We start from the raw sequence: 27,936 nt of genomic DNA, 5'->3' as shown, positions 1-27,936 counted from the left end.
TGCCTATCCCCTGGCCGCCAGGGGCTCCGCCGCGCACGTCCTAGAGATGCCGGCCCACTAGCGGGCCTCTTTGCCCTTGTCCCGCTGCGCGAGTGCGGCCTATTGCGTCTGCATGCGGAGCAGTATTTCAAACAGAGTTCGAGAGGAATGGACAATATTGACTATATTGTTTCCCGGGCATCTATGTCATGCGACATGCTGGTTTAGCGTGGAACCACCACCGACCAGTGCGGAATTCCGTCTCCTGAGACACCCCGCCACTGCGCTAACCATAGAGGTCCTCCAATGCTGACGTCACGAAGCTCACTGAGTGGAAAAACCGCGCGAGAATTCGAATGCGGATATGGTGGTGGGGCAGGATTTATTCGGGCAAGCGAACACGTAGGTGGCTGACTGAGTTTCAAGACTCATTATCACGACTCAAAATATATTTCCTGTAACCAAAGTCTGCGATTTAAGCGTCCATCTCTTAAGACATTGTCAAACTCCGGCCCCGGCGCCGATTCCAAATTCAAACTCGCGCGCTCCCTGCCACTCAGTGAGGAAAGTGAGGATGGCCCGGTATGGCCTCTCCGACGACAACTCTTCTACCACTGTTCGTAGAATTCCTCTTAAGGAATTTTTAACATCAAACAATGCTCTTTTAATACATTTCCAGCGAAATAGCGAAAATTAAAGTGGGAGTGGTTTTGGGCCGAGGAAGGCGGTGTGAGTGTCACGTGACCAATGGAGGATCTCTATAGGATACAACTTGGTCGGATTTGTTGTTTACTGTTTCAGCGGTATTCCGTTACCGTTTCTCCGTACTGAAAGTGCCAGAGCGCGCCGCAAACAAACAAAACGCAGAGGGAATTACTGATGAATACATGCCGGTGTTTCATACGGTCAGCGGTGTGGAAGTGGACAATACCGTCAACGGGGGTAACTTGGGACACTTTTTCACGTTTTTTGAACGCCAGAGGCAAGATTCTCAACCCAGACCATTGGATCCTAACTATGTTAAAGTTTGACCCTTTCCCCATCATTTCATACTTGTCTGGTTCATTTGCCTCGATTACATCGTTTCCAAGCGGTCTCGAAAGAGTGTCCCAAGTTACCCCATGACCGGGGGTAACTTGGGACAGTAGGTAACAAGGTAGGTTTACGCCAGACCGCGTCTTGTCGTAACAGGCTTCACGATGTCTCGCTGCCTGTTCCTCCAATCCACGCCTGGCGTACCTACCTTGGCCTGCGGCGCTAGCTTGCCTGCGGCAGGCAATGGCTTGTCCATTGTCGGTTATTTTATAACTTCTTGAATGCTCCCCCTACATTCTAAATAGAGTTGTTTTATCTACAGATAACACGATCTTGACCCTTGTCACTTTTTAACTTGTCGAGGCTGGGGGGCTCCGCCCCCCAGACCCCCCTTTTTCCAAGCCAGAAGTGATCCATCTGCAGAAAGCTCTATTTTTCGCCGTTTTTAGGTGTTTTTCGGCTATAAAAACTGAACTAGTTGAGCTAGGATGGTGAAATTTCGCGTGTGCCGAGCCAAGGACATACCCAAGAAGTGTGCAAAATCTCACCGAGATCGGCCGAGCCGTTCAGGAGGAGTAGTGCGGACACACACACAGACAGACAGACAGACAGACAGACAGACAAAACTTTTCAACCCCACTGAAGTAACAGGCTTCGCTATCGCTCAGCCAATTAGCTACATTCCCATGCATCTATTGATGTTAATGGATGTAATAAATTTAAGTCACAACATGTAGACCAAGAACTCAGGCCTAGGAACTCTTGTAGGACCGATATTGGACTATATCTAGTAGGGTGGGTCGAAAATCCCAGAATTAAGCGGCGTATGGTTTTGTTTGCAGTTGACCATATTAGAAAAGAGATCCCACAATGCTGGGGTCTGGTGACGTCACCTTCCATCTCTTTGGAGGCTCCAAACTTGGGTCTAATAGTGAAAAATGGCATTTTTGGCCTCACAGGGACCAAACCATAGATCGCCCAGGATGCGGCTATCTCGCGATGGGTGCGGAATATGTTCCTTTATATTCCTGCAAAGTCTGGGCGATGTGGCTCAACATCTTGGTTAAGCCCGGGCACTTGTTTTAACGCTAAAACAAAGTTGCAAAACACTAAAAATTGGATTTAAGGGTCTATTGTTTACTCAAAGGTCCCAGATACTTATATGAATGGAAAGGGCTCAAAAAATGCAATTTTTTGGTATATATAACTTTGTGATCGGACGAAAATTGTTGCCAGGGCGAAACTTTCCACATTTCAGCAAAAGCTCAAAAACACTAAAAAGTGATCTTTAGGAGAATATGTATTACCTGTGGATCCAATATTATCATACTGTTCGAAATATCTTAAAAATGCAAAACTTTGATATATAACGCTTTGTGTTTGGACAAAAACTCGAATAGTTGCAAAATAATTAACAAGCAAAGCGAAGCAAAGCCCTTGTGAGTCAAGAGATGGCCCGACGAACGTTTACACTTTCTTTTATAATTAACAACAAATCGAGTTTTTTTTCAATCACAAAACTTTATATGCCAAAATTTTGCGTTTTTTTTAGATCTTTCGAACTGTATAATCATATTGGATTCACAGGCAATACATATTCTCCTAAAGATCACTTTTAAGTGTTTTTGAGCTTTTGCTGAAATGTGGAAAGTTTCGCCCTGGCAACAATTTTCGTCCAAACACAAAGTTATACATACCAAAAAATTGCATTTTTTGAGCCCTTTCCATTCACATAAGTATATGGGACCTTTGAGCAAACAATAGACCCTTAAATCCAATTTTTAGTGTTTTGCAACTTTGTTTTAGCGTTAAAACAAGTGCCCGGGCTTAACCAAGATGTTGAGCCACATCGCCCAGACTTTGCAGGAATATAAATAGGCCAGGCAAGTTAGGAAAAATCACCTCGAAACCGGGAAAAAATTGCAAACAAAGCATGTGAGGTATCGTTGGAAAGGGCATGAGCTCTGGAACCGAACGGCGCAAAAATCCACAAAATCCACTTTGGGCGTTCCGAACAGTTTTGAACAGAAGTTGAACATGTTGTACATTTTTGGAACGTGCGTAGTTTCTAAACTGTTCGACCGATTGTAATGCGCGGCACACCGTTGAACGCGGAATAAAACGCCCTTTCTGCCGGTATTAGGTTTGTGTGGGTTAAAGTTTGACTAAGTGTGCCAAAAATGGCCTCAAACTCAAAAAAGTGAATTTCCTTTCTGCCATAAAAGTGTTCAAAGCCAATTTGGTCAAGAAAAAGTGAGAAAATGCGAAAATGTTCTTCAGCAAACGTTGTAGCGCGTACTTTTCTCTACAAAATAAACATATGGTGTCTTTCTGCACGTAGATTAAGGGGGGACATCACTCCAAAATGATCAAAAATTGCAACTTTTTTTTATTAGTTTATACTATAGACCATTCTTTTCTGCGTCGAATGGCGAAAACCGCATTCCAAAATTCAAAAAAATGCAGTTTTAGGAGGTTGTGGGCCGCAAACATGCATAGGGGAAAAGCCCAGTTTCCCCAACTTTGATCGCGTTTTTCTCGGAACATAAAATTGCAAACGGTTGCAGTCCTCTAGGGCGCAGTTTTTGAGCTACAGCGGGGAGATTTAGCATGGAAGCTCCTACGACATGCCGCTATGGTGGGTAGCAAAATAATTTGCATTGGTCAATTTTTATTATTTATTAAACGTTCGTAATTAAACAATTTCGACCAAAAAAATTCAACAATTTTTTTTTGGTATGCCACAAATACAACTAAAAATGTTTTTTTTAAATGTGATTGAGGTACCCACCATAGCCAGACATCTCAGGAAGGCTGTCACAAAATTTCGTTGTTCTAGGTCAAACCGTTTGGCGTCCAGCGCTGCAACCGTGCGAAATGGACTAACCTAACACTCAAAAATGCGTTTTCAACGAAAGCGCTGTACTGCCCTGGCGGATTGACTTAGTGTTGTTTTGTACTTTATCTGTTAACTCGCGCTGCTCGCTGGGGGCTCCGCCCCCAGACCCCCGCATGTGTGGGGCGCGTACCGAAGTATTTTTAGTTAGTCCGTGGTGACCAAAGGAAAATTTTCTTATGAAGTAACTGTACTGCTTTTTGGAAGGGTCTATTTAACTGCTTTTGACCATTAATTTTTAAGGTACTATTACTGCCCAAATAGATAGCTTGTATTGGCTACTGTGGCAGTCAACGGCATTCAAGGTCCGGAAAATATTGAAGACTGCTTTGACAAGAATAAGATCTGTGTTCATTATGGTCTATGTGGCCGAAGGCCAAACTAATGGGCCTCTTTTGCGTCTTTCATTTCTGATTTCTACAGATTTCTCCGGCCAGGTTTAAGACGCAATATATTACATGGCTTTTATTGCTTGGAAACGGTTGTATTTTGTTCAGTTTAGGCCCATTTCATCGTTTTGAAGATGTTGCCGGTGACGGGAACCCGATTGCGGCACAGTTTCGGAAATGTCACGACCAGACCTACCGATGGGGCGAATAAAAATTTTTAATCGGTCGGTCCCCTTTTTTGAAGATTGAGTGGATTTTGTTGAATTTAGGCCTATTTAATCGTTTTTGAGGATGTTGCCGGTGACGGGGACCCGATTGCAGCCCAGTTTCGGAAATGTCTCGAGCAGACCTACCGATGGGGCGCATAAAAATTTTCAGTCGGTCGGTCCCCTTTTTTGAAGATTAAGTGGATTTTGTTGAATTTAGGCCTATTTAATCGTTTTTGAAGATGTTGCCGGTGACGGGGACCCGATTGCGGCGCAGTTTCGGAAATGTCTCGACCAGGCCTACCGATGCACAGTGGGCGGAAAGACCACTTTTGACGGGAAAAAGTCGGGTTCCGCAACCCTTATGAAGATTCTAATAAATGCACTTTCCTAGCTCAAAAAAGTGTGCCGAATCCAAATCTGCCTTTGTTTTTATCATGCGTCTTTTCGTTTTTCTCATAGAAGGCTTGTAAGTCACAGGTATCTATTCGCTTAGAAATATCGCAACAAAAAGCGCATACATTCGCTGCGTTTACTGAGTCAGTTTTAGATCTAATTTTACAACCCGGATGTTTTTAAAAATTGCAATTCACGAGGATTCCAAAACTGTCCTCGGATTGTAATTTCGAGTATAATTGACAAAACTACGGCCGTTTGAAATTTGCATGTCACAAAACACAAAATTCCAAAGTTCCCTTGGGCGGCATAAAAAGCCTCAAGTTGCCCCGCGCTCGCTCTAGGTTCATTTGGGGCCGCAAAGAGTGCTCTCTCGGAGGGAAAAAGAATTAGCTGCCCATAGCTGCCCTTCCGAAGTTTATGGCTCGATTTGTGTGAGCTTGCGTACGAAAAAACGGGTCCCGACGCATGTCAATCGCATAGGTCGTCTCAGGGCATTCCCCTCCCGCCTCCGGCCCCCTCCCTTTCCCCCCCCTCCCGTTCACTCCCACTTCCCCCCTCCCCCTGCGCCCCCTCCCCTTGTACAATGATTTTTCAGTGTTGTCGACTTAGGACAGCAAATATGGGTATATTCGGAATCGGGGCGACACAACTGGACCAATGACGCGTTTGGAGTCGATCAGTGCTGTAGCTTGGCTTGTAACGTGTCGTTGCCTTGTATTAGAAGTAGAAGAAGAAACGCAATAAAAACTGTTGCCACAATAGGGGGCCTACGCTGTTGATTTAGTAAATTATACAGTAAATTAATACTATCCGTCCATAGAAAAATCGAAAAATGGCCAGATTTAGAATCAGGATGATGATAATGACCCTCTTAATCCTTGAATAAACCTTGAAAAATTAAAGTCACCCACCTTGATTCACAGAATCTGCCCCTGCAAAGTTCGAAACATGGCTAGATTTAGGATCAGTGACCCTTGAAAACTGATATGGGACGTTTTGACGCGGTATGCTCGGAAAATAAAATTTACCCCCCTTGTATCACTGGATGTGCCCCAGAAAAATTTAAGACATGGGCAGATTTGGATTAAGCGACCCCAAAAACCCAGAGTACGGAGTTTTAGCGCGGATTGCTCCAAAATTAAAATCTACCCCCCTTATATCTCCGGATCCGCCCCTGAAAAGTTCGAAGTATGATCAGATTTAGAATCAGCGACCCCAAAAACATAGAATACGGATGAATGATGTTTTTCGGACGAGTAATTCGGTTGTAATGACTTTTTCCCGTCAAAAGTGGTCTTTCCGCCCACTGTGCGATGGGGCGAATAAAAATTTTTAGTCGGTCGGTCCCCTTTTTTGAAGATTGAGTGGATTTTGTTGAATTTAGGCCTATTTAATCGTTTTTGAGGATGTTGCCGGTGACGGGGACCCGATTGCGGCCCAGTTTCGGAAATGTCTCGACCAGGCCTACCGATGGGGCGAATAAAAATTTTTAGTCGGTCGGTCCCCTTTTTTGAAGATTGAGTGGATTTTGTTGAATTTAGGCCTATTTAATCGTTTTTGAGGATGTTGCCGGTGACGGGGACCCGATTGCGGCCCAGTTTCGGAAATGTCTCGAGCAGACCTACCGATGGGGCGCATAAAAATTTTCAGTCGGTCGGTCCCCTTTTTTGAAGATTGAGTGGATTTTGTTGAATTTAGGCCTATTTAATCGTTTTTGAAGATGTTGCCGGTGACGGGGACCCGATTGCGGCGCAGTTTCGGAAATGTCTCGACCAGGCCTACCGATGGGGCGAATAAAAATTTTTTAGTCGGTCGGCCCCCTTTTTTGAAGATTGAGTGGATTTTATTGAATTCAGGCCTATTAAATCGTTTTTGAGGATGTTGCCGGTGACGGGGACCCGATTGCGGCACAGTTTCTGAAATGTCTCGACCAGACCTACCGATGGGGCGAATAAAAATTTTCAGTCGGTCGGTCCCCTTTTTTGAAGATTGAGTGGATTTTGTTGAATTTGGGCCTATTTTATCGTTTTTGAGGATGCTGCCGGTGACGGGGACCCGATTGCGGCACAGTTTCGGAAATGTCTCGACCAGACCTACCGATGGGGCGAATAAAAATTTTCAGTCGGTCGGTCCCCTTTTTTGAAGATTGAGTGGGTTTTTTTGAATTTAGGCCTATTTTTATATATTATTATATCGTTTTTAGGATGTTGCCAGTGACGGAGACCGGATTGCGGCACAGATTCGGAAATGTCTCGACCAGGCCTACCGATGGGGCGAATAAAAATTTTTAGTCGGTCGGTCCCCTTTTTTGAAGATTGAGTAGGTTTGCTCGGAAACGGTGAGAAATTTGTTCCCCTTTTTTGTAGATAAAGTAGGTTTTCTCGGAAACGGTGAGGAATTTTCAACTTTTGGGATTTTTCCCAATTTTCCCATTAAATTTGGAATCGAATGGAAAAAACCGCAAGTCTCTACGACCACTCCTTCACCCCAAACATTTCTATGAGTGAGTGAGTGAGTGAGTGAGTGAGTGAGTGAGTCAGTCAGTGAGTCAGTCGGATTGGGGCTTTATAGGTTCTTGAAATACTTGAAATATGAACAATTTTTCTCTTTCCGTTTGGTTTTTGTGGCGTTTTTACAAAAGCACTGTTTTTGGAGTGATGTCCCCCCTTAATAAAGTGGCTATGCCGCCCGCCGCAAACCACTGCACGCCGCGCGGCTCAGGGGGCGCTGCCCGGCCCGGCCGCCGGGCGGAGAACTGCAGCCCACTGCCACCCACTGCCGCACAGTGATGCAAAACGGTAAAAAGTCGCGCAAAAAGCACTTTTCGTTGATTTAGTCCATCCCTAAAGGGACTGACGTTTTTGAGCGCAGAAAAGATCGAACTACATGGTGGCGGAACTCTTTTCTGCCACAAAATGGGTAGGCCTATCTTTTTATGGCGCTGAAATAGAGCAATTTGATGTAAAAACCAAATAGAGCGACATGCGGTGCGAAAACTGTTCGTTGTGGCGGCATTTGCAGAACAAAGTGTAACATGTTGTATGTATTTGGAAAGCTGAGGGTTCAAGAAATCCGCTTCAATTGCTATAATTAACGGCAAAGCTCTCAGTCACCAAATATTCGCCGTAAAATAATAGCCGAATTTGCCATTTTTGTTGATTTTGAAGTGGAATAAGTCGAGTTGCGAACACTTGCGAACCGGTCAGCCACAGCCACATGGTAGAACCTGGGGCCTACTTTAAGGTCTGTATGGTGTCAGGTTGCGAAAAGTTGCGCTTTTCGAAAGAATCGACTCCAAAGTCGCGGCTTTGTCACAAATGACTGGTCAACTTCCATTTCCCGAACTTAACCATAATCGTTTCTCCTTAAGTTCCAGCTTTAGTTCCTACCCTGTGGTGGTTGTACACGTTCAATCTCTTCAGAAAAGAAGTCAGCGACCCTAAACACTTCGTTTCACAAAATTTGGCAGTGATAAAGCACAGCGTAACAGTGTTACCCCCTAAACTACTAAAGCTCCGGCCCTGCTGTGGTAGTCGCACATGTCCATCCTTTCAAAAATAATGTCGGCGACCCTTTAAACATCTTTGCACAAAATTTGGCAGTGATCAAGCGCAGCGTTACAGTGTAACCCCCCTTCAACATTCCTAGATCCGCCCCTGTAGTGGTCGCATACGTTGAATTTCCTCAGGAATGAGGTCAGCGACCCTCAAAACCCCACAGCCTGAAAATTGGCAGTGATCAGGGCACTCTATTATTTTGCGCGACTTTTTTCGGTTTTGCATCACTGTGTGCCGCCTGGCGCGGCGCGCGGGCTGTTTTTTTGGCAACAATAGGAAGCAAAGGGTCTCAGTTCCAACCCGCGCCTCGCGCACAACCGCGCACAACGCGTTTTTTTAAAAGTTTTTTTTTGTTTCGTACCATAGAAAATTCAACATGCCTTTTGTGTGGGGAGGTCCTTGGGAGTGACATAGTCACCGTCACTCGGGGGCTATCAAAATTAGTAGAGTGCAGCCGCAAATGGAGGGATAACGTGGCCAAGCTACTCGCCGGCGTCGAGGCAGTAACTGTTCACAACGCATGCCGCAAGAGATACACCAACGAGAAGATCATTGCTGCTGAACTGAAGCGCGGAGCGTGCCGAAAGCCGAACCTGTGGGCATCTCTGTCGGAGCCTTTCGACTACAAGACCCACTGCGTCGTGTGCGGTTCGCCTTGCCCGCCACTGGAACAACGCCTGAAGCATCCAGATAGAAACCCTGTGAGTACAGTGGCCACTCTCACTGTTCACGATTCAATGCGCTCCGTGGCAGTCAACCGAAAGGACGCATGGGGCCAAGAAGTTACTGACCGAATCAACGCCGTTTTTTACTTGGTGGCTGCCGAGGGGCCCTCTATCATCGACAGTGCTACATTAACTTTCGTGCAAAAAGATGTAGTATTCCTGCACCCACGCCACCGGTGGGCAGCAACCGTACAGGCTCCGGCGGCTCCGGCGCGCCACTCAGTGACAAAACTCCAGGAAGACCGCTCGATGACGGGAAAGAGCAGGGCTTTCGTGCACTTTGTCGGTTCCTGGAAACATCTGACGAATGTCAGTTCACGCCCAAAGAACTGCAGTTAAAAATCAAAGAATTGTGCCCCCTATCTGAAACTTTTACGGACAAATACCTGATTCAGAAATGGAAGGCAAAGTACGAGGCAACTGAGGCAATTTGCGTGACAACTCTTCCGAGCAAACAGACTCTGGTGGCTTCCGCGGTACTGCAGCGAAAATCCTCCATCAAAACTGGTACGAACAGAGGCGCAAGAGCCCGATGGAGGAGAGGATCAGAATCGTCAAGGCAGCGGCAGCAATCATCCGGGAGGACATCAGAGCCCAGCCGTACGACACGTCCAGATATCCAACACCAGGTCAGTGGCAAGGCGAGGCTTCAAGTCCATATCATGAACTCTGTCCTGATTTTGCCGTCCACGTAGACGACCTGCGCGGCTGCGGCGACAACGTCATCCCGCCGACACTGCAGACGCTCGTCGAGGACGTCGTCTGCAAGGGAAGGTCTGGAAACATGCGGCGCGCGAAGGCGGTGTGCAGGACGCTGGAGGAGGCCATCATTGCAGAGACAAGGCCCAGGTCCTTTGTGTCGCCGATGCAGGTAAATTTTTGGCCTTCCCTCGGTCGGAAATACTCTGCGACTGCAGTTTTGCGCGGGGGGTCTAGACACCAAAGGATATTGTTGCCAGGGGGCTGCGGGAATACTCTGTGACAGCAGTTTTGCAGGGCGCCGGAAATACTCTGTGACTGCAGTTTTCCGCGAGGGGTCTAGACACCAAAGGAGATTGTTGGCCCGGGACTGCTAGAATCTATGACGCGCGGAGTAGAGACGCCTTGGGGGTCCAGCGTTCGTGCATTCCACTAGGTTTTAACTTTTGCTAATTAAATGCGAATGTGGCAGGTCGGCCTTGCTGTCTGGCTGCACCGTCGGTACGCGTCCCGTGCCCTCGTTGACGTCCTGCACGCACTGGGACTCTGCGCCAGCTACCAGGAGGCAGTCGACTACGAGACATCAGCGGTACACCACGGAAGGCCTGCCATTGAAGACAGCGCGTTCGTGCAGTACGTGTTTGACAACGCAGACTTCAACATCCGCACCCTGGATGGCCTGGGGACTTTCCATGCCATGGGAGGCGTCCGCTGAATCACGCCCGCCTCTGCTGTCGACACTCCAGCGGCGATTCCAAGGGGAAAGCAGGCTGTTCAGTCAAGTGACATGAAGGCACTCGCTTCAATTCCAGTGTGCTATCCACAGAGCTCAAGCAAACAGGGCCTTGCTAAGCTGCGCATAGAAGAGATCGGAGAATTTCAGAGCGAAAGTCTTCTGTCCGCAAAGTCGGCAGACATGTTGTGGCTTGCCGGGCAGTTCATTGGTTTGGCAGAGACTCCCCCAGGCTGGAGTGGTTTCATGACGATGCTGACGGAAAATCTCCAAAACTACGAAGTTTCCTCTGTGTTGCCTCTTCCCTTCCTTAATCTCCCACCGTCAAAGCCGACAACAATTTATTCTGTCCTGAGATATTCCGCAGAGGATGCAGCGAAAAGAAATCAGCACTGCCTTGTAACTTTTGACCAGCCTTTGTACGTGAAAGCAGTTGACCTCGTGCTAGCCGAAGAACCGAACGGCCCTTTAAAAGCAGTAACTCCGCGGGAAGGTGGATTCCACATGTTTGTGTCTTACATGGGGGCTGTAGGCCACACCATGGCAGGCAGCGGGCTGGAAGAACTGTGGCAGACTGTCTATGGCAAATGTGCTGTCAGTCACATGATTTCAGGGCACGCGTATTCCAGAGCATGGCGTGCCCATTCACTCACTCAGCAAGCCATTGCTACATTGCTCCTTGAGGACGAAACTTTAGGCGAAAGGGCCATGCATACTGATGACATCAAAGAGCTTTGTTCAGTGTACCAGCAAGCTTTAGACAAGCAGCTGAACCCGGAAGACAGTGGTGCCGTCCAGAAGCTGGTGACAACAATGGAGGAGAAATTATCAACGGCAGCGGAACGAGGACGAACTGGAAGGTTGTGGGTTCAATATTTTAAGCAAGTGAGTCTCATGCGTCTGTTTATCAGAGCAGAGCGGGCAGGAGACTGGCATCTGCACCTGTACACCGTGAGTAGGGTGGTCCAAAAAAAATGAAGTTGCTCGGATCGTCCCAACCCCCGCCCCGGGTTTAGATTCTACATCGAAAAATACGAAAAAAGTGTTTTTTTTCCTTTTTTGAAAAAATGATTTTTAGGATCTCCGCAGAGCCCTCAAAGTTTTTAAAAAGTGCTATTAAAAGGAAAAAAACCCTAAAATTAGTCCTTTTTTTACCGATTTTCAAAAACGAAACTGGGATTTGTTCGTTTTTTAATGCTTATTACGAAAAAAAAATGCCCACCCCTTTTTTTGGGTTTTCCTAAATTTCAGGGCAAAAAATGACTAAATTTTGGCCCAAATTGGCAAGAGTTTCAGTTTGTAGGGCCCCTACAAACCGTTCCCAAAACCCCCCTGTCAGCATGGCGGGGGGCCCCTACCACTAGGCAAGCCCCATGAACAGAAATTTCTGTGCCGAGTGCGATTTGCCTACCTCCCAGAGGCATCAAATTGGGGGATTTTTTCCGAAACTTCCAAAAGTGATGTCTCTTGGGCCCCTGGGCACTCAGATGGGCACCCTTTCAACGGTTCGGTACCCGCACTACGTGATAAGAACAAAAAATAGGGAAAGGACTGTTGAGCAAACCCCATGCATAAACCCCTCAGGACAGAAAAACGTGAAAATTTTGAAAATTCCTTTATTTTGATGGCTTTTCTTTTGGCCTTGCGTGGTTTGCGGTCCCTCGCGTCAGCAACGTCCATAACGTTATGTCACGTGTGGGGTACCAAAAATGTAAAAGGGTGCCCATCTGAGTGCCCAGAAGCCCCCAAAAGCCACTATTATAGAATTTCGAAAAAATCCACAATTTGATGCCCCTGGGAGGTAGGCAAATTGCACTCGGCACCCCAATTCTGTTCATGGGGCTTGCCTAGTGGTAGGGGCACTTTGCCATGCTGACAGGGTGGACTTGGAGTGGCTGCAGCGGCCTACAAACTGAAACTCTTGCCAATTCGGGCCGAAATTTAGTCATTTTTTGCCCCTGAAAGTTAGGCAAACCAAAAAGAGGAATAGGCATATTTGTTTTCGTAATAAGCATTCAAAAACGAACAAATCCCCGTTTCTTTTTTGAAAATCGGTCAAAAAATGACCAAGTTACGATTTTTTCCTATGAATGGCACTGTTAAAAACTTTAAGGGCTCTGCGGAGGTCCTAAAAATCATTTTTTCGAAAAAGGAAAAAACACGTATTTTGTATTTTTCGATGTAGAATCCAAATCCGGGCGGCGTTGGACGATCCGAGCAACTTCATTTTTTTTTGGACCACCCTAACCGTGAGGCAGATGTTGCCGTATCTTCATGCAGCTGGACATCTGAACTATGGGAGAACAGTGCCTCTTTACTTGCAGCAAATGTCACAGCTGGAGTCCAGAATGAGCGTGGAGGACTACGACAAGTTCGTTGTGAAGTCATACTTTGCTATCCGAAGAACCAGTAAGTTCTGGTCTGGTCTGTGGACAGATCTGACCATTGAACAGGTCCTCATGCGGAGCATGATAACAGGAAAAGTAGCGATATACATCGGCAACTTTGGCCCGTCCCGTACATTAAGAAACGTACGAATTTCACCAATGGTTGACCCCGACGGAATTAGAACCTGAATCTGGGGTTAAAATTAATGTCATTTTCGTCATCAGCACCCTTAAAAACATCAGAAACAATGCAAAAACTCGAATAAAAAGAATATTCAAAAAATACCCCGCTGGGATTTGAACCCGGGTCCGAACTTCTCCGATTCGCTGGAAACTGGCACCATTGTTTTTTTCTCGTCGCCCCGATTCCAAAAATACCCCTACATGCCCTCCTAGCTGCATCCGTTGCCGAGATCCTCCTCGACCCCATGTAGACCATGATGCACCTGCAGCAGCGCCCCCGGGGCTCGGATCGGATTTGCTGCCACCGGGCGGTTCTTAGGGTCACCCAAGGAGGCTGCATACCAAATTTGGTCAAGATCGGACCACGGGAAGTCCTCGGACGAACGGACGGACGGACGGACGCACAGCAGGGATCATACTATATGCCCGTCCCTCCGTCATTTTTTTACAAAAAATGAACGGGACGGGCCAAAAACCAGCGGTGGACTTACTCAAGGTCGGGGTTTTTCTGAGGCAACAATAGCCAGGTGGATTCATGCTCTGCCTGCCACTCAACAGCTTCATGAAGCCCTGGAAGAAGTGACAGGAGTGCGGATGGCGTCCAGCGAGCAGCATGTGGAACTGAGGGAGTCAAGGAGGAACCGCGATGAGAAAGATCATGAAAAGTTTCTCGAATGGTTCAAGTCTCATTCATTTCTCGAAAAGCCACCCGAGCTTCTTGTTTCCCTTTCTACTGGACTTATAGGTGATTCACGGGTAAACTGCGACCAGGCAGAAGAGTGTGGCGCAAGGGAAGTCCAGAGGATGGTTGGGCAAACCTTTGGCACTGTGAAACTGCGTCGTTCAGCAAAGGTCGTCACCCTTGCAGCGATGGGGCGGATGCTGTCTTCCGATCCAGACGTGGTTGTTTCTCTGAACCCTAACTTACTTTTCCATCGAATGCTCTGTCTCCTAGATCAAAGGAGGAGAGCGACGGACAGCGAGGAAAGCAGCACGCAGGAGTTAGCGGAGTGTCTCTCCCATGAGCTTGCTGTTCGCCCGCCAGCACTCTTTGCCGACCTGTTCATGAGGAAAGGGACAAAGAGCCAACTAATTCCGGTGCTGGAAAAGTACTCGGAGCCCACAATGCTACCTGGTTTGCCGAACTTCACTATCGACGGCGGCTTTCTCTTGAGCAGTTCTCGCGAGATGTGATAATTTCGTGTCCTCTCTCTGGTTCTTCCAACCTTAAGTCGATTTTAACCGGGTCTTTTCCTACCTTTATGTTTTTTGACCTTGCGGACAAGGTTCAACTCTCATCAAGATGAAATTTTGCCTCCTTCCACCGTTAAATTGCAAGTTTTACCTTAGAATGTAATTTCCGTGGACACTTTTTGATGTCCTACGCTCCAGATTTGGGGCTTCCCGCCTCTACTACAGCCCGAAGGAGTATGAGAAATCACTTTCGCTAAGTGCATTTTGTTCTACGCAAGTGAGGCTACGTTTTGACGTGTAGAACGTATCTCTCGGGTAAAATTTGCAGACACAAGATGATTCCGAAAATTGTCTTCCACAACTAAAATTCAAAAAGTCTAAAATCGGTTTTTTTGGGACGGTTTTTCTACCTTATGTGCGACCGTTCTGAAACTTTTCTCATATTGTTGGTGCATTCTTTCTACACAATTTGCAAAGTGGCGGAGTAATGTGGCACCATTAGAACGGAAAATATAAAGTTAAATAAGTTCCAAAGCGGCGAAAAAATTGGCCTAGCAAGCAATAAGTGTAATTTCCGTTCCACCCATTGCTTGCAGACCATTCAAAATTTTGATTGCGAACCAATCCTTGTGTGTTTGCCTTGTGGACAAGTTGTTCCAGTAAAATTTTGGTTCCGGTGGCACTTCTGGTTTGGCTTGTACACCCCATTTTATGCAATAATGTAATTTCCGTGGACTGTAATTTCCGTGGACAAAATGAGGTTTTCGTTGCGTTTCACGTGATTTTGGCCTCGCAAGGGGCCTCAGCTCTAAAGTATGTCGATATTTTTCTGTTTTAAACCTCTTTTATGGAGGGAAGGCCATCCTGGAGGGAAATGGGCATGGGGAATGGGAAGGCAAGCTGAGGAAAGTCGTGGCGTAGTTTAACACAACATCCATCAGGTCAAACCCGCCGCAAGTCACAAAATGGACCCAAACGAGCAGCGAGCCGACTTTTTGCAAGAGTCTAAGCTTTCGACTCCACTCATCAGATTGGTCAAACACTGTATTTTCTGGACAACCAAGCGGTTTTATGCTGCTTTGTTCGGCGCGGCCGGCATACTGCCTTGACAGTTGTGGCTGCGAGTCAGTGAAACCGTTCAACGTTGATTATTCAGATCGGAAAGCTTAACCGAAAGCTTAATGTCTTGCGAAAAATAGTCTCGCTGTATTTTGGGATCTAGCTGACCATTTAAGACTTGCGGTGGACTTAACATGACCGATATGTTAAGCAACATGACGTTTTTCCTAAGCTTTCCGTTCGAATGCTAAGACCCAGTTTATCGAATAAATTGCAGCAATCTGTTCCTCAAACTCAAAAAGAAATCTTTCCGAATAGGTTAGTAAACGTGGGTGCCAGATATGCTTCCAGGAGGGCTAAATAGACCGCACCGCGAGCGGGCCGCTGTCTCGACCCGCCGATCAACTTTTCCTCAACTGATCGCACCCATTACTTAATATTTTCCGAACATAGACACGCAGGAACTGATCAAGAGAAACTTTCCTCCGTTGTCCACTCTAGGGCCCATCATTTGCCAAGTGTGAGAGGTACCGCCTGGGAGGTAAACACTATGCAACCGTGGTCAGAAGAAAATGAATTCACAGTTGTTCCCGAGACAAGGGAATTAAGCCGGGAGAGGTGGACACCGGACCCAGTCCTGCTCAAAGAGGCTGTACTAGGGTGCCCCCCCCCCATGGGGGGGGGGGGCGAAATGTACACCTCGTCACATACTGGTCACACTACGAGTGGGACCTTGTAGCCGCACGAGGTTCTTCTCCGCGAGTATCACGTGGCACCCCAGTAAGGACGGCCGTGTCCCGTTTGGCAGTGCACGCGGGCATGTGTCGGGCCCGAAACGGCATACGATCAAATTGTGGTCTAGCCCGAAATTTTATTGTGAGGTACGCAACATGGAACCAGAATGCACAGATGTGCAGGGAGCTGCCTAAACTGCTAGGCGTTTGCGTTCGTATCGCACCTATTCTAAGGGCCCATTAAAATGTAATTTCCGTGGACAGTTTCTGAGGCTGTGTAATTTCCGTGGACGGCAAAAAAATTAAAATTGCGATATTTCCTATATTATTGGGGTGATAGTTCGCCCCGATGAATCCATGATCCCTAGTGATGTTCTTAACAAGATAAATGCAAAAAACCCGGTTTCAATTGAACTTTTTTTCAAAAAGTTTCAGGGCCCAAATTTAACCATTTCGCGAGAACTGCTCTCTTACACAAGGTTGTTTGGAAGGCGCAAGCAACCTTCAACTCAATCTGTGAAGACTATCTCGGCTACTTACAAAGGCAGTACGGAGATTCCGAGTCAATATGTGTCGTATTCGACGGCTACCTGCAGAACTCTACGAAGGACGAGGAACGACTGCGACGGAGCGTGAAAAACTACTGTCCAGACACTGTAGTTCAGGGCAGTGTCACTTGCACACACAGCCAGCAAAAGTTTCTCAGCAACGAGAAGAACAAGAACAGCTTCATTGCTTTGCTGTCAGCTCAACTTCAGAAACACTCCATCCACGTCGTTCGAGCCGAGAGTGACGCCGACACCACAATCGTGCGCACAGCTGTTCAGCGACCTCGTTCGGTGATTGTTGGAGAAGACACCGACCTACTGGCTCTTTTAATAGCGTTGAGTCCTCCGGATTCTGATGTACTCCTTCTCGTTCCTGGCAAAACAGCGCAGCAGGCGAAAATCTACAGTTCTGTGTGTATACAGACAAAACTGAACGAGGCAGGCCTTTCAGGATTAGTGCTCTTTGCGCACGCTGTGTCGGGTTGCGACACAACTTCTTCAATTTTCAAGAAAGGCAAAGTAACAGTGTGGAAGAAGATAAAAGACTGCAACAGCGCGGACCGGAATGAACTGCGTCGATTCAATGAAGCCAATTTGGACCAACAAGAAGTTCAGCGGATCGGCGAGAAGTTCCTTCTGAAGCTGTATGGAGCGAGGCAAGAGAGAAACCTGAACACGCTGAGACACGTTCTGTACCAAAGAACTGTCGCTCGCCAAGATCCTGGAAAGGTTCAAAAAGGATTCGAGATGGCGTCCTTCCCACCCACGTCCGAAGCGGCACACCAGCATGCACTGCGAGTCTATCTGCAGGTCCAAGACTGGCTGGGAATGAAGTTAAGACCAGAAGAGTGGGGTTGGTCCCAAGACCAACAATCCGGACGGCTGTATCCAGTTCCAACTTTGAAGCCTACAGCGCCTGAATTCCTCTTAAAAATGGCATACTGCAGTTGCAGCTCAGATTGCGGTAACCGATGCCCCTGCAGGCCAAACAAGTGCACCACCATGTGCAACTGTTCGGGGCACGCGTGTGGCAACGCCGTCGCCGAGGAGGACGTTGCAGAACAACTCGAAGCAGATCCAGATGACCCGGAGGTGTACGTAACGCAGAAATCTTAACATTTCCTGCGGGGGGGGAGGGGTTAAGCCCTTTGGAAACAAAAATTGACCCAGAATGTATGTTGGCAGGATGCAGCTGTGACGAGGAGGACAGAGCAGGCAAGGTGATGATGCGGCGGGCAGGGGGCTCCGGCGAGCGGCCGGGCGGCGCGGCGACGGGCGGCGCGGCGTCGGGAGGCGCGGCGACGGGCGGCCAGGCGGCGACCAGCCTCTCACCTTGATGAATAAACTTACAATTGACAAGTTGGTGTTTATTTTGTAGAGAAAAGTACGCGCTACAACGTTTGCTGGAGAACATTTTCGCATTTTCTCACTTTTTCTTGACCAAATTGGCTTTGAACACTTTTATGGCAGAAAGGAAATTCACTTTTTTGAGTTTGAGGCCATTTTTGGCACACTTAGTCAAACTTTAACCCACACAAACCTTATACCGGCAGAAAGGGCGTTTCATTCCGCGTTCAACGGTGTGCCGCGCATCACAATCGGTCGAACGGTTTAGAAACTACGCACGTTCCAAAAATGTACAACATGTTCAACTTCTGTTCAAAACTGTTCGGAACGCCCAAAGTGGATTTGGTGGATTTTTACGCCGTTCGGTTCCAGAGCTCATGCCCTTTCCAACGATACCTCACATGCTTTGTTTGCAATTTTTTCCCGGTGGATATCTAACTTTCCTGTACTAAAAGGAACATATTCCGCACCCATCGCGAGATAGCCGCATCCTGGGCGATCCATGGTTTGGTCCCTGTAAGGCCAAAAATGCCATTTTTCACTATTAGACCCAAGTTTGGTGCCTCCAAAGAGATGGAAGGTGACGTCACCAGACCCCAGCATTGCGGGATCTCTTTTCTAATATGGTCAACTGCAAATAAAACCATACGCCGCTTAATTCTGGGATTTTCGACCCACCCTAACCTGCACAAATATAACAATACTTACGTGCCAAAAGTCTATCCATAACGCCCATTGGAAGGTAGACCGTAGATCGATTGAACGACACTAATTAGAAAGAGTTGTCGGGTCCAAATACATGGGACATGAAATTAAAAAAAAATGACGTTTTAAATCGGAAGTCAGATTTCAAATGTTGTGGCATGTGACAATGTGTTACGTTATTCCAATGAATGTGACACTAACGTGGGTTTAGTATAACATGAACAGATGACCAAAATTCCTACAAAATTAAAACTTTCCTGAAGTCACGACACTCGCACAAAATTTTAGTCCTCGTTCTGCCTCTTACATACTCAGCACACGCATACACCCATTTGGCTTCGTCATTTCGGCAGCACTATATCGTTTGAACGTCTGAGGCCTCCATAGTCAGAAATATTCCACTGCGCAGTGTTTGTCCGGCCCGGCTGGCCTTGACGCCCACTCAAGCTGAGCCAGCGTCACCGGCCCCCTTCCTCCTATTTGTTTCAATCTCGACACGGCACGGCTGCGTCTGAATAACTCTCTCACTCTCTCTCTCACACACTCTCTCCCTCTCTCTCTCTCTCTCTCTCTCTCTCTCTCTCTCTGTGTGTCTCTCTGTCTCTCTCTCTCTGTGTCTCACTCTCTCTGTGTGTCCCTCTCTTTCTCTCTGTCTGTCTCTCTCTCTCTCTCTGTCTCTCTTTGTCTAACTCTGTGGTCAGGGACAATACGCGACGCAGAGACAATGGTGAAACGAAGGCCACGAATGAGAGTGGATCCACTTGAAACATGGCCTCACCGTGAGAAAAGCAGCCGGCACGTTGGGAGTGCCTGCCTTCGGCCCGACAGTACACTATAAGTGTCTTCCGAAGAAATGTCCCATATTTCGAAGGAGACGGCCAAAAGCGAACGCGGTTTATCTTCGCATTACAAAGGTTTGTCTCCGTATCCTGCAACGAAAGTACTTAACAGGTTTCGTGCTGAGGTCCTGTTTTCTATCATGCTTGCGCTTGCGTCAAATTACTTTTGACACGGCGCAAATTTCATTGCGAACCCTTTCCTTCTATCTCGTTGGCGTCTGCGTTCTCGGACGCGGACCCGAGAAGTGACAACACAGCGGCTGCGCTAGGCGGGACCCGGTCGGTCAGTGTGTCGGGAGGCCGCAGAGGGCAGTCACGCTCCAGCCGCCTCGCTATCGTATCGGCGTCGCACGAGCACGGTAAAAACGGTAACTTCTGATTCGTGCTGGGGGGCCTCTGGCCACCAGACCCCTCTTCATGCTAGTTGGAGTTGCTTCATCTACAAATTACACGGTCTTGACCCTTGTAACTTTTCAACTTGTCGAGGGTGGGGGGGGGGAGGGGCTCCAGACCCCCTTTTCATCAAGACAGGAGAGATCTACCTGCAGAAATCTCGATTTTTCGCCGTTTTTAGGTGTTTTTCGGCTTTGATAACTGAAGCAGTTGAGCTAGGATAGTGAAATTTCGCGTGAGCCGAGCCGTTAAGGGAAGTTGCCAAAATTGTGGCTCCTTTTGGCTCCTAAAAAAATGAAAAAAATATCTCGTTCTAAATTTTTTTTAGTATTTTTCCTGTATTCTAGGGGTCATTCTAAACGCATTTCCGAAGGAGGCCAGGATTTTCTCGCACTTCGATTTTTCCCCTATACTTTACATGGGCGAATGGCACGGAAGTTACCGAAAATGTGCATGGCACGGAAGTTACATCATCAAACAAACCGCGAAAACGGACCAACCCGTTCACCAAATCGAACAGGTGTCTCGCCTAAAGTTTAAAAGACGTGAAAGCGCAAAATGGCCAGGTGGACTGAAGTCGGTAGGTCGAGTAGCAAGCTCGCTATTGATGACACGGAATGTTACACACAAACCTGACACATGCCGGATTTTTACCTTCGATGGTCTAGCCAGCCGGAATGGAGCCCTCCAGCGAAAATCCACCTACCGCGCTGGAAAGAGGAAACCGTGCTGCTGATTCTGGACGCTGAGCCGAACTTTTCCCGCTACAGGTTCGGCGCTGAGGCGCGAAACTAAAGCTGACGATGTTTGAAAACCAGTACACGGTGGACATTTTTTCATCCAATAAAGCAGGAGGTGAGAGTCACAGGAAGAAATTGCTATCCAAGGGTGTCATAAAGGGTTGCCAACGGAACAAAAGGCTGTTCGCGGATTTGCTCTCCGACAAATAGTTCAGGAGATGTTCGCCTTGGAACACGGACTTTTTGGACAATGGACAGCACGGAAGTTACATTTTGCCCAGTTTTAGCCTGTTTCGACAGGAAAATGCTTGGACTGCATGCTCGGTTAGTGTGTGGGATAGCAGGGGAGATGAAGCCCAGTCATAGGAATCAAACCGCAGGTCAATACGTCGAAAAATAAGGAAACTGTGGCCCAAAGACACAAAAGGACCCACAATTTTGGCAACTTCCCTTAAGGAGGAGAAGTGCACACACGCACACACGAACGCACACACGCGGACAGACAAAACTTGTCAACCCCACTGGAGAAAGGGGTTCGCTATCGCTCAGCCAATAACAGTGTTTTTTCATAGTGGCTTCACGATTAGGTCCCCGGCACTTACGTTGGGGGGAAGAGATCTTCTTCAAAATTAGCAATGGTGTTCAGCCTGTCCCGCACCTGCCCTGAGAAGACGGCCAGGAACTGGATGAGGCAGGGGTTGCTGCAAGGCGTTTGCTCCCCGCACCCATCCAGTTGGTCGGCGGCCAAGCTGACAACGTCCAGATTGAGGCCCCTTGAGTTAAACGCAGCTTGCTTCTTTCTTCTCGACTTCCAGCGCCCGGTCTGTTGGCTGGTGAAAAAGCATTTACAAGGTAGGTTTAGGCCACCACGACTTGTCGTAACAGGCTTCGCGATGTCTCTCTGCCCGTTCCTCCAATCCGCGCCTGGCGTACCTACCTTGGCCTGCGGCGCTAGCCCGCCTTCGGCAGGCTCTCGCTTGTCCATCGTCGGTTCCTTCTAACTTGTTTCATTCTGGGGGGCTCCGCCCCTCAGCCCCCTTTCATTCTAGAAAGAGTTGCTTCACCTACAAGTTACACGATCTTGACCCTTGTAACTTTTTAACTTGCCGAGGCTGCGGGGCTCCGCCCCCCAGACCCCCCTTCCATCAAGGCAGGAGAGATCTGCCTGCAAAAAAACTCGATTTTTCGCCGTTGTTAGGTGTTTTTCGGCTACATAAAGAGTGACTCGCGCTGCTCGCTGGGGGCTCCGCCCCCAGACCCCCGCATGTGTGGGGCGCGTGCTGAAGTATTTTCAGTAAGTCCGTGGTGACCAAAGGCAAATTTTCTAAGGAAGTAAATGTACTGCTTCTTTGAAAGGTCCATTTAACAGCTTTTGACCGTATAATTAAGCTACTTATACTGCCCAAATAGATAGCTTGTAGAGCATTGGCTACTGTGGCAGTCAATGGGTGCATACACGGTCCGGAAAATATTGAAGACTGCTTTGACAAGGATAGAGGTGAATGGAAAAAACCGCAAGTCTCTACGACCAATCCTTGACCCCAAACATTTCTATGAGTGAGTGAGTCAGTGAGTCAGTCAGTGAGTTAGTCAGTCAGATTGAAGCTATATTCTTGATAAAATTAGGCCTAAATTTAGGCCTATTTAATCGTTTTGAGGATGTTGCCGGTGACGGGGACCCGATTGCGGCACAGTTTCAAAAATGTCTCAAACAGACCTTCCGATAGGGCGAATAAAAATTTTTAGTCGGTCGGTCCCCTTTTTTGAAGATTGAGTGTATTTTGTTAAATTTATGCCTATTTTATCGTTTTGAGAATGTTGCCGGTGACGGGGACCCGATTGCGGCACAGTTTCGGAAATGTCTCGACCAGACCTACCGATGGGGCGATTAAAAATTTTTAGTCGGTCGGTCCCCTTTTTTGAAGATTGAGTGGATTTTGTTGAATTTAGGCCTATTTTAATATCATTTTTAGGATAATGCCGGTGACGGGGAGCAGATTGCGGCACAGTTTCGGAAATGTCTCGACCAGACCTACCGATAGGGCGAATAAAAATTTTCAGTCGGTCGGTCCCCTTTTTTGAAGATTGAGTGGATTTTGTTGAATTTGGGCCTATTTAATCGGTTTGAGGATGTTGCCGGTGACGGGGACCCGATTGCGGCACAGTTTCGGAAATGTCTCGACCAGACCTATCGATAGGGCGAATAAAAATTTTCAGTCGGTCGGTCCCCCTTTTTGAAGATTGAGTGGATTTTGTTGAATTTAGGCCAATTTTTTATCGTTTTTAGGATGTTGCCGGTGACGGGGACCAGAGGCACAGTTTCTGAGATGTCTCGACCAGACCTACCGATAGGGCGAATAAAAATTTTCAGTCGGTCGGTCCCCATTTTTGAAGATTGAGTGGGTTTGCTCGGAAACGGTGAGGAATTTGGTCCCCTTTTTTTAAAGATTAAGTAGGTTTGCTCGGAAACGGTTGGGAATTTTGAAGTTTTGGGATTTTTCCCAATTTTCCCGTACAATTTGGAATCGAATGGAAAAAACCGCAAGTCTCTACGACCACTCCTTGACCCCAAACATTTCTATGAGTGAGTGAGTGAGTGAGTCAGTGAGTGAGTGAGTCAGTCGGATTGGGGCTATATAGGTTCTTGATTGATGATTTTGAGGACGTTGCCGGTGACGGGGACCCGATTGCGTCATAGTTTCGGAAATGTCTTGACCAGACCTACCGACAGGGCGAATAAAAATTTTTAGTCGGACGGGCCCCTTTTTTGAAGATTGAGTGGGTTTTGTTGAAATGTAGGCCTATTTAATCGTTTTGAGGATGTTGCCGGTGACGGGGACCCGATTGCGGCACAGTTTCGGAAATGTCTTGACCAGACCTAGCGATAAGGCGAATAAAAATTTTCAGTCGGTCGGTCCCCTTTTTTGAAGATTGAGTGGATTTTGTTGAATTTAGGCCTATTTTTATATTTTTATATAGCGTTTTTAGGATGTTGCCGGTGACGGGGACCCGATTGCGGAACAGTTTCGGAAATGTCTCGACCAGACCTACCGATAAGGCGAATAAAAATTTTCAGTCGGTCGGTCCCCTTTTTTGACGATTGAGTGGGTTTGCTCGGAAGCGGTGAGGAATTCAGTCCCCTTTTTTGAAGATTAAGTAAGTTTGCTCGGAACCAATTTTCCCATTAAATTTGGAAGCGAATGGAAAAAACCGCAAGTCTCTACGACCACTCCTTGACCCTAAACATTTCTATGAGTGAGTGAGTGAGTGAGTCAGTGAGTCAGTGAGTCAGTCGGATTGGGGCTATATAGGTTCTTGACTCGCGCTGCTCGCTGGGGGCTTTGCCCCTAGACCCCCGCATGTGTGGGGCGCGTGTCGAAGTATTTTCAGTACGTCCAAGGTGACCAAAGGCAAATTTTCCAAGGAAGTAAATGTACTGCTTCTTTGAAACGTCTATTTAACAACTTTCGACCATAATTAAGCTATACTTTTACTGCCCAAATAGATAGCTTGTATTGCTTTGGCTACTGTGGCAGTCAATGGGTGCATACAAACTCCGGAAAACATTGAAGACTACTTTGACAAGGATAGAGGTGAACGGAAGTCTCTACGACCACCCCTTGACCCTAAACATTTCTATGAGTGAGTGAGTGAGTGCGTCAGTGAGTCAGTCAGTCGGATTGGGGCTATATAGGCTCTTGATGATTGATGATTATTTACCCCATTGCCGGTGGCGGGGACCCGACTGCGGCACAGTTTCGGAAATTCTCGACCAGACCTACCGAGGGGGCGAAAAAAAATTTTTTAGTCAGTCGGCCCCTTTTTTTAGAAGATTGAGTAGGTTTGCTCGGAAACAGTGAGGAATTTTCAACTTTTGGGATTTTATCCCATTTTCCCAAAAAATTTTGGGAATCGAATGGAAAGAACCTTAAGTCTCTACGACTATTCCTTGACCCCAAAAAAAGTGAGTGAGGGACTCAGTCGGATTTAGGGGCTATGTAGGTTCTTGATTGATGATTTTGAGGACGTTACCGGTGACGAGGACCCGATTGCGGCATAGTTTCAGAAATGTCTCGACTTGACCTATCGATAGGGCGAATAAAAATTTTCAGTCGGTCGGTCCCCTTTTTTGAAGATTGAGTGGACTTCGTTGAATTTAGGCCTATTTAATCGTTTTGAGGGTGTTGCCGGTGACGGGGACCCGATTGCGGCACAGTTTCGGAAATGTCTCGACCAGACCTACCGATAGGGCGAAAAAAATTTTCAGTCGGTCGGTCCCCTTTTTTGAAGATTGAGTGGATTTTGTTGAATTTAGGCCTAATTTTATATCTTTTTAATATCGTTTTTTAGGATGTTGCCGGTGACGGGGACCAGATTGCGGCACAGTTTCTGAGATGTCTCGACCAGACCTACCGATAGGGCGAATAAAAATTTTCAGTCGGTCGGTCCCCATTTTTGAAGATTGAGTGGGTTTGCTCGGAAACGGTGAGGAATTTGGTCCCCTTTTTTTAAAGATTAAGTAGGTTTGCTCGGAAACGGTTGGGAATTTTGAAGTTTTGGGATTTTTCCCAATTTTCCCGTACAATTTGGAATCGAATGGAAAAAACCGCAAGTCTCTACGACCACTCCTTGACCCCAAACATTTCTATGAGTGAGTGAGTGAGTGAGTCAGTGAGTGAGTGAGTCAGTCGGATTGGGGCTATATAGGTTCTTGATTGATGATTTTGAGGACGTTGCCGGTGACGGGGACCCGATTGCGTCATAGTTTCGGAAATGTCTTGACCAGACCTACCGACAGGGCGAATAAAAATTTTTAGTCGGACGGGCCCCTTTTTTGAAGATTGAGTGGGTTTTGTTGAAATTTAGGCCTATTTAATCGTTTTGAGGATTTTGCCGGGGGGAGGGGGACCCGATTGCGGCACAGTTTCGGAAATGTCTTGACCAGACCTAGCGATAAGGCGAATAAAAATTTTCAGTCGGTCGGCCCCCTTTTTTGAAGATTGAGTGGATTTTGTTGAATTTAGGCCTTTTTTATTTTTATATAGCGTTTTTGGGATGTTCCCGGTGACGGGGACCCGATTGCGGCACAGTTTCGGAAATGTCTCGACCAGACCTACCGATGGGGCGAATAAAAATTTTTAGTCGGTCGGCCCCCTTTTTCGATGATTGAGTGGGTTTGCTCGGAAACTGTGAGGAATTTGGTCCGTTTTTTTGAAGATTAAGTGGGTTTTGCTCTGAAACGGAAAGGGAAATTTTTCAACTTTTGGGTTTTTTTCCCAAATTTTTCCCCATAAAATTTGGAATCGAATGGAAAAAACCGCATGTCTCTACGACCACTCCTTGCCCCCAAACATTTCTATGAGGGGTTGAGTGAGTGAGTGAGTGAGTGAGTCAGTCAGTGAGTCAGTCGGTTTGGGGGCTATATAGGTTCTTGACTCGCGCTGCTCGCTGGGGGCTCCGCCCCAGACCCCGCATGTGTGGAGCGCGTGCCGAAGTATTTTCAGTAAGTCCGTGGGGGGAAACGAAAATTTTTCTAAGGAAGTAAATGTCCGCTTCTTTGAAAGCTCTTTTTAAAAACGTTTTTGACCATATATTAAGGCTACTTTTACTGCCCAAATAGATAGCTTGTATTGCATTGGCTACTGTGGCAGTAAATGGGTGCATACAAGGCCCGGGAAAAAATTTTGAAGACTGCTTTGACAAGGAAGAGGGGGAAAGGGAAAAAAAAACCTTAAGTCTCTACGACCACTCCTCGACCCCAAACTTTCTTTGAGTGAGTAAGTGAGTCAGTCAGTCAGTCGGATTGGGCTATATAGATTCTTGAAGATGATTCCCCAAATTGCCGGTGGCGGGGTCCCGATTACGGCACGATCGGAAATTCTCGACCAGACCTACCGTTTGGGGCGAATAAAATTTTTTGGGCATTGGGCCCCCTTTTTGGAAGATTGAGTAGCTTTGCTCGGAAACAGTGAAAAATTTTCAACTTTTGAGATTTTTCCCATTTTCCCAAAAAATTTTGGAATCGAATGGAAAAAACCGCAAGTCTCTACGACCACTGCTTGCCCCCAAAACTTTTCTAGAGTGAGTGAGTCAGTGAGTGAGTCAGTCAGTCGGATTGGGGGGTTTTATAGGTTCTTGATGATTGTGGGGAGGAAGTCGTCAGTCGGTTTTTGGGGGCTTATAGGTTCTTGATGACATTTGATGATTGATTTTGAGTATGTTGCCGGGACGGGGACCCGATTGTGGCACAGTTTTGAAATGTCTCGACTTGTTTTACCGATTGGGCTAATAAAAATTTTTAGTCGTCGGTCCCTTTTTTTTAAAGATTGAGTGGACTTTGTTAAATTTAGGCCTATTTAATTGTTTTTGAGGATGTTGCCGGTGAAAAAAACCCGATAGCGGCACAGTTTCGGAAAATGTCTCGACCAGACCTAGCGATAGGGCGAAAAAAAATTTATTAGTCGGTCGGTCCCCTTTTTTGAAGATTGAGTGGATTTTGAAAATTTAGGCCTATTTAATCGTTTTTGAGGATGTTGCCGGTGACGGGAACCCGATTGCGGCACAGTTTGGGAAAATGTCTAAACCCAGACCTACCGATGGGGGAAAAAAATTTTTAGTCGGTCGGTCCCCTTTTTTGAAGATTGAGTGGATTTTGTTAAAATTTTGGGCCCTATTTAATCTTTTTTGGAGGATGTTCCCGGTGACGCACAGTGATGCAAAACGGTAAAAAGTCGCGAAAAAGCACTTTTCGTGTTTTAGTCCATCCCTAAAGGGACTGACTTTTTTGAGCGCAGAAAAGATCGAACTACAGGGTGGGGAACTCTTTTCTGCCACAAAAGGGTGGGCCCCTATCTTTTATGGCGCTGAAATAGAGCAATTTGATGAAAAAAAACCCAAATAGAGCGACATGCGGGGGGAAAAACTGTTCGGTGGCGGCTTTTGGGCCGAAAAAAGGAAACATGTTGTATGTTTTTGGGAAAGCTAGGGTTCAAAAATCGCTTCAAGCTATAATTAAGGGCCCAAAGCTCCAGTCACCAAAATTCGCCGAAAAATATAGCCAAATTTGCCTTTTTTTGGTTGATTTTGAAGTGGAATAAGTCGAGTTGCGAACCTTGCGAAAGGGCAGCCACAGCCAATGGTAGAACCTGGGGGCCTACTTTAAGGTCTGTATGGTGTCAGGTTGCAAAAA

General features: G+C 47.0%; 2 protein-coding genes across 2 annotated transcripts; both read left to right on the top strand.

Annotated features, from left to right (window-relative positions):
• Window positions 1-9,703: 9,703 nt before the first annotated feature.
• LOC117651244 lies at window positions 9,704-10,636 on the top strand. The gene is made up of 3 exons (XM_034395068.1): window positions 9,704-9,815; window positions 9,882-10,057; window positions 10,358-10,636. Exons 1-3 carry the CDS (start codon window positions 9,719-9,721, stop codon window positions 10,598-10,600), a joined length of 516 nt encoding a protein of 171 aa, XP_034250959.1. The 5' UTR covers window positions 9,704-9,718; the 3' UTR covers window positions 10,601-10,636.
• Window positions 10,637-10,672: 36 nt separating this feature from the next.
• Window positions 10,673-17,964, top strand: LOC117650724. The gene is made up of 4 exons (XM_034394309.1): window positions 10,673-11,503; window positions 12,943-13,027; window positions 16,611-17,817; window positions 17,909-17,964. Exons 1-4 carry the CDS (start codon window positions 10,673-10,675, stop codon window positions 17,919-17,921), a joined length of 2,136 nt encoding a protein of 711 aa, XP_034250200.1. The 3' UTR covers window positions 17,922-17,964.
• The last annotated feature ends 9,972 nt before the right edge of the window (window positions 17,965-27,936 follow it).

This window comes from Thrips palmi, unplaced genomic scaffold, assembly GCF_012932325.1.
Source record: "Thrips palmi isolate BJ-2018 unplaced genomic scaffold, TpBJ-2018v1 HiC_scaffold_5, whole genome shotgun sequence".
NCBI classification, from domain to species: Eukaryota; Metazoa; Arthropoda; class Insecta; order Thysanoptera; family Thripidae; genus Thrips; species Thrips palmi.
Note: the sequence above shows the minus strand (reverse complement) of the source record. Positions and strands in the feature narration are given on the sequence as shown.